This window comes from Aristolochia californica, unplaced genomic scaffold (genome assembly GCF_029961685.1).
Source record: "Aristolochia californica isolate CCGP_79_NKW_82.1479 unplaced genomic scaffold, dmAriCali1.0.hap1 SCAF_3, whole genome shotgun sequence".
Classification (NCBI taxonomy): domain Eukaryota; kingdom Viridiplantae; phylum Streptophyta; class Magnoliopsida; order Piperales; family Aristolochiaceae; genus Aristolochia; species Aristolochia californica.
In genome coordinates, this window is record NW_027181992.1 from 43,108,725 (window position 1) to 43,116,129 (window position 7,405).

Sequence of the window (7,405 nt, forward strand, 5' to 3'; positions counted from 1 at the left end):
TTTGTACCCACTTTAGTTTTGACGAAGCTATATATGGAAGTTATTTTTTCTATAGCTGTTACCTTTCGAGGTTCATTACGAATCAAAATGAGAAGGATGTTTTCCTATACCAATACAAATTCATACTCTAAGCAGGTCAGGACATTGAAGGCTGATTTAAATGCTTGAGTTGGTACCAGAACTTGAAACCAGTAATTGGTTGGATATGCTGTGGGATAATTATGGTGCTATCCATTCATGGCATATCAAGCTATTTAAAAATGAAAATTTCTTCTGAGGAACCAACAACTCTTCTTTTAGAATTCTTTAAGAATATGTTGGCCAGTTTACTCAAAAAACTAGGTAGGTCTTCATCATTGATGATCTTAATGAATCAGAGACCAAGAAGGGGCATCCATATATTGGTTATTTCATGAAATACATATCCTCTCATGAGTTTACTACAAGTTTAACATTATCCATCATATTGCAGTATGATATTTCCATTTCTGAAAGGTCATTGTAGTTGAATACTGAAACTTTGCAGGCTCAGCTCTTTATTTTCCAACCCAATACTGAAACTTTTGATGAAACAATTCATAATTGAAGTGTGTTTCTCATACTGATATAGTGGGATAGTTCATTCCTTTTAATGCAAATCAAGTGGCAGGTCAGCTTTTTAAACTTGGACATTCTTACAATTAGCTGATTTCAATATTCAAAAGAAATAAATCAATAATATGTGTGGTTGCCTGGCTCATGTTTCACCTATATTATCGCGATCTATTGTTTATAGAGTTCAGAATTTGTGCGAGCATTCCTTCCCACATGTAGGCAGCTTTGTAGTGTCTTCTCTATTTATGTTATTTTCTTCCATCTTCGAAGCCTTCCTCTTCACTGGACTTAACAGACTCTGTTTACCTGTTGTTTTTTTACCTCGAGTACTAGTTTTGGTGGCTAATTTCAGATGAGAATGTTCGTTTGTTCAAATTTTATGTATCTACTTCACTTTCTTGTAGTTTCTATTTCGATTGACTGATGATTTTGTTATCAAAGGGATGTTAGATATTTCAGCCAGTTGATCATGGAGATAATTTCTGTTTGGTTTGCATGTTTGTATTTTTTTTAGTCCTTTGAAAATTTGATTTGTAAACAAGTATATGTAATAGAAAAAGCAATTTTAAAGAAACACTTTCTTGTAGTCATCCCTGCAATTTTCTCTGGAGCTTTTAGTACAAGATAGATCATCTTGACTTGAGGTTTAACCCCGAGCACAAAAACTACCCCACAAACATGTCCAAAGAACATTTTCGTGTTTGCAAACTATCCATGCATTCAAGCATTTACAGGCATGAGAATGAGAAGTTACTCTTAGCTAGATAGCCCGTGGAACCAGTAACTGCTATCCTGTTATGCAAGTATTCTGCTACTCTGTTGCACTGCATGCAGATAACAGTTACAGAAATGTATTCAATCTGCCATTTTTGCTCTGGGATGTCTCTTTCTCATATATTTTTTTAATACTTTTATGGGATGTCTGTATCTCTTATCTTATTATACCTCCTATGAAGAAGGTTTTGGAAACTCCAGCAACAAATGCAATAACAGAAATTTATTCAAATTTTTTGGTTGCTCTTTTCTACGTGAAGAGACTAACCACCGGACTTCATCCAATAAAAATCTTCCACTAAAGGAAATAATGGTTACAACAGCATCAAGAACACTATTCTTGGATCACAAAATCAACACTTCATGCAACAAATTTATAATCATGGAATTAAAAAAAAAGATCTCACCAAATTCATTGAGGATCTCTTTTTCTTCTCTGCGACCCTACGTGTCCATCTTGACGATGCATGCACATGCTGATAAGGGATAAGCATAATCCTTTTAGTTATTGGATAAGATTTCATTGGATTTATCCTATGTTGTATTTATCTTATCATGTAAAGCTTATCTTCTATATTCTATATTGTATAAATACCACTCTTACTCAATTGTAAAAGTGTGATTCAGTTCATCCTCTATGGTTCAGTTCAACATTTAACATGCAATACTCTTTTTTTTTTTTCTGCAATTCTTGGGAATGCACTCACTCTTTTCTCTTTTGACTTTGCTCTCTACCTCTCTCTTCTACTCTCTTCAGTCTTCACTCTATTAAATCAATCACAAATTACCTCTATTTATAGTTGTCGAAGGTGTGGTGGAAGAAGATTAAATAATTCACGTGCCGACACCATTTCAATTTTTCCATTGCTTCTTTTGTAAGTGCATAGTATAATTCATATACTATTATGAAGATGTAACCACATTTAAATATGGTAGAGGCTCCAATCAACTAGTTGCGTATTAAACTAACTAATCCTTTCAGATGGAGGGACCTCTCACAACAAATCTCTCCCAATTGACTATGTGTGAGGCATCACTAGACTCACTCTTCATTGACAAGCATCAAGCTTCTCCATGGGTAGTGGTTTTGTCATCGTATTTTATCCATTCTCATCAATATGGATGTTCTCAATCTGAAGAAACTTTGTCTCTAATGCATTACATTTCTAGTGATATCTTAAATCAATGTGCTTCAACCTTGAATAGCAAGTCGAGTTTTACTATAATGGAAAAGTATAAACTTATCTTGTTATTGATCTAATTTTTGTAGAAACTTTTTCTGCCACAAAAGGTCACTTACCTCTATAAATGTAATATACTCAGTTTTTGTGGTAAATAGAGCTACATACTCCTGCAATTAGGGGTGGCATCGAACTGAGCCGGTTTGCGAGCGGCTCGAGCTTGGTTCAGTTTGATTCGATTTATCTTGATCTCGAACTGAGTTTGAGATCCGAACAAGGATCGTATAAGTTAACGAGCCGAGCTCGACTAAACTATGATGCTCGTTAACTTAACGAGTAGCCCAGGATTTGGGGGAGGGAGTCGGGAGGCGGGAGGCGGGAGGCGGGACTTCCGGAAATCGGGGATTCGGGTGTTTTGTTTGCACCAAACGAGAGGTCGATTGATCTTCGACTCTCGTTCTCTTGGCGGGAATCAGGGATATCATGGTTGATTCTCACCACCAATTTTCTCCCTCCTTCTGTACATACAGTCGTTAGGCCCTTCTTCCTTGTGTTACTAAACTAGCATCATCGAGCTTCCTCGCAGACCAAGCTCATCCAGACACTCTCACTCTGCAATCGATTCTTAGATGGTGACGACTATTACAATTGTGTCTGCCAGCTCCGACACTATTCTTAGACCCTCCACGTTTTTGGGTAAAAAATCGAATGCCAACCCTTTGCGAGATTGTTACTATGGGAAACGGAAGCATTATCATGGTGAGCGTGAAGCTCTTGCAGGCTGGTGATACAGAAGAGGTGTCTGTAAATTATGAAACTTTTTTTTTTTTTTTTGCTAATAGTGGTTAATGACGTCAGGGGAACGAGCTCTGGTATGGGCCTGACCGCGTGAAGTACTTGGGTCCCTTCTCTGCTCAGACACCTTCATACCTCACCGGAGAGTTCCCTGGCGACTATGGATGGGACACTGCTGGACTTTCAGCTGACCCCGAAGCGTTCGCCCGGAACAGGGCTCCCGAGGTACTTTGAACTGTTTCTGTTGTATGAAATTCTAGCTACAGTCATGCTTAGTTTTGCTTATGGGGTTTAATTCATCGTGTCGTAGTTCATGGAAATGTGAATTGTTTGTGACCGCCTGTGGGATTCGGTAGGTGATTGAGCCTTTGATTCCCTACGTTAACGGAATTTACAGAACTTGACGGAAGTAGAGCTCTTAAGTCCTCCCAAAAATTACATTTTTATTTCCAGAACAACGCCGAAATCGACAGCTGAACAGTGAACTTGACGTATCTTCATCGGCAAGCCCCTCCGCCAACCCTAGAAATCTTTGAAAACGTCTTCCAGGTATGACCAGTTCCTGTCTCTAAAAGAGAATGCTTCCAAGATCTTAATGGATGAATAACGAGTCGTTGGTGCTTACTTTTCATTATATTCATTTGCTCCTCGCTTTCAATTGTATCAGCTTCTGTTAAAAAGATTACCGTATGGAGATAACTCAGAGCTGCAAAAATTGCAGAAAGTTATATTGTCCTACTGCTGCAATTTTAACTAGTCAACAAATTTGATGCATTGCCATTTAATTCGTGATACAGTTAAGAAGAGAAAAATTGCTCCAGTTTTTCCTTGCAAATCCAAGCGATCATATTTTTCTGATTACTGGGAAGCAGTCAACGGTTGCATGTCTTTTTCTCTCTTCCTGTTTCTTTTGAGAAGAGAATGTTCATAGTAAGATTATGTTAACTATTGATTTTCTCAAAGATGGAGACAAGAAAAATCAATAACAGAACTTTGGTGCAACCCATATATATACTGGGTTCCCTGGTGGGTTCAAATCCATAGTATTAATTCTTACCTTCATGATAGTGTAACATGGTTTAGACCTGTATCGATGGATTTCTCATACTTTCGGTTAGAGGATTTGCAATGTTAATGCTTATCAACAGATTGCTTGGCACTGGCCTTTTTCATTTTTTGAGATTATCAAAGTGATCAACGTTCATGCTTATTGAACCTGCATAGATGCCTTTGATGACTATTAGAGTGTATTTGTCAGGGTTGTGAGCAAACGCAGGGTTTTTGCTGCAAGGGTCTTTAGAGTAGAGCGAGAGATCTTGCTTAAGACAAGGGCCTGCATGCAAATTACTGCTATTTCTATCATTAGAATTTCTATCTTATGTAAGCTAGCCTCTTTTTGTTCTCATTTCAATAAACGTTTCTGAAAAAAAAATCAGGAGCTAGGGAAATCTAGGATGGATCACCATATGTGAAATCATCTACCACTTCTAGTACGTTCGACCTCAAAAGAAAATGTTGAATACATTCTCCAAGCTCTATGGCGTACTCGAAGAACAGGTCTCGATTCCACTGACATAGACATTATCATGGAAATGCTCCAACTCCCCAATGACTCTGATCTTGACCCTGTATGTTTAACTTTTGTTTAGTTTTTATAGCCTTGATTTCTTATTGATGAAAGTTTGGATATCAAATTAGATACTGTGTTCTTCGATATTGTAGCTTCTGGTATGCCTGCATATATTGATTCGCAGGAGTGTTCATGAAAATGTTAACAAGGAAGCAATTCAGAAATTTTTCCCTCCTGAAGTCCTACCTGAGTTGCAAAGACTGCTAACCCTTTTGCTCCAAAAATTTCAACGGGAGTGAAGAGAGGATGTGCTTAAAGACCAGGTTTGTGACATTTATATTTGCATATGAGTGAGGATGTGCTATTCTTGTAACTATCTTTTTTAATCATTTCAAGCTCATCTGTTGTTGCATAGAGCCGAGAGCTTTAGATTTTGCTCGCTGTTGTGGCCTATTAACCTGAGTTTCCCATGCTTCATGGCATGCATATCTATACTCGGAACAAGTTTTATTAAATTGTTGAAATTCTAAAAAACAAAGTGTCATTGACTATTTTAAACTTTTGGCCTCTAGGGAATGAGCATTCCCGTAGTAGGTTTGTTTGAATGGAAGGAGGGATTGAGACTAGCTCTCATTCTTGTCGCAAGATTTTATTGCACTCGAACCAAACTTTAAGCCACATTCTTAGTTTTGAAAATCATCAGGTCTCAATGCCACGTTTGAAGGCAATGACATGGGGTATGACAAATCAAACAGAGGAATCCACAAATCGTGTGGCTGTTATTAATTTGAAGGTACTTCAGGCATTTTAGAATTTCAACATTATAGGATTAGCATGAGTCTTTTCAAGTCCAGAACCACCTAATATGATTTGAATTTTTTCAGGTGCAAGATGGTTTGATGTCCTCTTCAAGAGAGAAAGAAGTTAAGTTTCAAGTGTGAACTGACACTCTGTAGACAATGTTGAAGTCGATGTATTGCATAAGAGATCAATTATCAAATAATGTGAGCAAGGCAAGTATCATCATGAGGCTTGGTTCATTAACTGTGGTTTTGGCTGAAAGCCCACAATACTAGTATGTGTTTTTCTTACTCTCTTTCAAGGATATTTATTTTCAAATTTTAATTGATCTTTCCAGGTCAACATGTCAAATGGACAACGACAAATCCTGTTGGCCTCACCAAAAAAATGGTTAGGTAGTGGTCGATTGATCTCTCATTACATGATTTTTCATGTTTTTCTCATCATGGTATTTTTAATATTTTTAACTACATTAAGTAACTCGTAGTGGAAGATTATTTTTTCATCTGAAAATAATAAGTTTTTTTTGTTTTGTTTTTGTCATAGGTGGAGATTTTGCTCATGCGGGGATCTAGTATATTTTTTTCTAGCATGAAGAGAAAGAGCTATAGTTTATAAATTTATACTAGATTTATAGTTTTTATGTGGGTAATTGTAAATTGATAATGATATTTTATTTAATTTTTTTTGTTTGATTATTGTATAGACTTTATTCATAATATTATGCAGTGTTTATGGAGTGTATAGTCAATTTTATGCAGGTATTAAGTTCATAGGGTATGCCCAATTTTAAGTAGAGTTTATGCCTAATTTTATACAGGTATTATGTATATAGGTTATGCCTAATTGTAAGTAGAGGTTATGCCCTAATTTATGTAAAGGTTATGTTCAATTTTATGTAAAATGTATGCATAATTTTATATACAATTTATTTGACATATATTTTTTTGAAAAGTTTTAAATGTATGTTTGACCTTGAACTCAAGACGTGTATTTTTGGAAAAGTTTTATATGTATGTTGAAGCTCGAGCATGAGGTTGAACTCGGCTAAAATTAGTGGGCTTGAGCTCAATAATAATTTTTTGCTCGAGCTTGAATTCGAAATATATAAATTAAGCTCAGCTCAAATATAGGCAGGTTCGGGTTTGGGTTTGGCTCGATGCCACCCCTACCTGCAATTTAGACTACCATGACAATGTTACCCATGAAAAAGTGATCAAATATCCAAAAGTAGATCTCCTAGAGTCGACATCACTTGCATAGAAGAAATGATTCAAAAATACATTGCCATGTTTGGTAAAAATATAAAATTATAAACCATCTCTTGATTATTTTGTCATCAAGAAATTAATTTAGAAAATAGTTTCCTAATTTATTAATTTAATTTCAATAATAATTTCTTTCTTAATAAGGTTGAGGCACCATGTATGTATAGGGGGAAGGATAATTGAAAAAAGAAATGCTAAAGTAGCCCAAATGATGATACCAAATCAACAAATAATATCATTCTAAAAGTGATTAAGAACAAGAATGAGGGGAATCTAGTCCTTTGTAACAAATGAAAAAAATATATATTAATAGAAAGAAAAGAACTTTTCTCAAATGTGTGGGTTTGTTGAGCAAAATTTGAGCAAACCTTCAAGGCTTGTATAAACTAAAATTAGTAGGTCTGAGTTGACTAAGAAAGTTG

At 35.9% G+C, this 7,405-nt stretch overlaps 1 protein-coding gene and 1 pseudogene across 1 annotated transcript; both read left to right on the forward strand.

Annotated features, from left to right (window-relative positions):
• The first annotated feature begins 2,954 nt into the window (after positions 1 to 2,954).
• On the forward strand, positions 2,955 to 4,308 carry LOC137960232 (chlorophyll a-b binding protein of LHCII type III, chloroplastic-like). The gene is made up of 3 exons (XM_068807789.1): positions 2,955 to 3,308; positions 3,408 to 3,569; positions 3,742 to 4,308. Exons 1-3 carry the CDS (start codon positions 3,258 to 3,260, stop codon positions 3,826 to 3,828), a joined length of 300 nt encoding a protein of 99 aa, XP_068663890.1. The 5' UTR covers positions 2,955 to 3,257; the 3' UTR covers positions 3,829 to 4,308.
• A 511-nt stretch (positions 4,309 to 4,819) lies between these two features.
• LOC137959580 (uncharacterized) lies at positions 4,820 to 6,484 on the forward strand (annotated as a pseudogene).
• Positions 6,485 to 7,405: the final 921 nt, after the last annotated feature.

Excerpts from the sequence above, each read along its gene's own strand:
- LOC137960232 (XM_068807789.1), top strand. The coding sequence starts at position 3,258 with ATGCCAACCCTTTGCGAGATTGTTACTATGGGAAACGGAAGCATTATC. Across the intron at positions 3,309-3,407 it reads GAAACGGAAGCATTATCATG|GGGAACGAGCTCTGGTATGG; the intron begins GTGAGCGTGAAG and ends TAATGACGTCAG. Across the intron at positions 3,570-3,741 it reads CCCGGAACAGGGCTCCCGAG|AACTTGACGGAAGTAGAGCT; the intron begins GTACTTTGAACT and ends CGGAATTTACAG.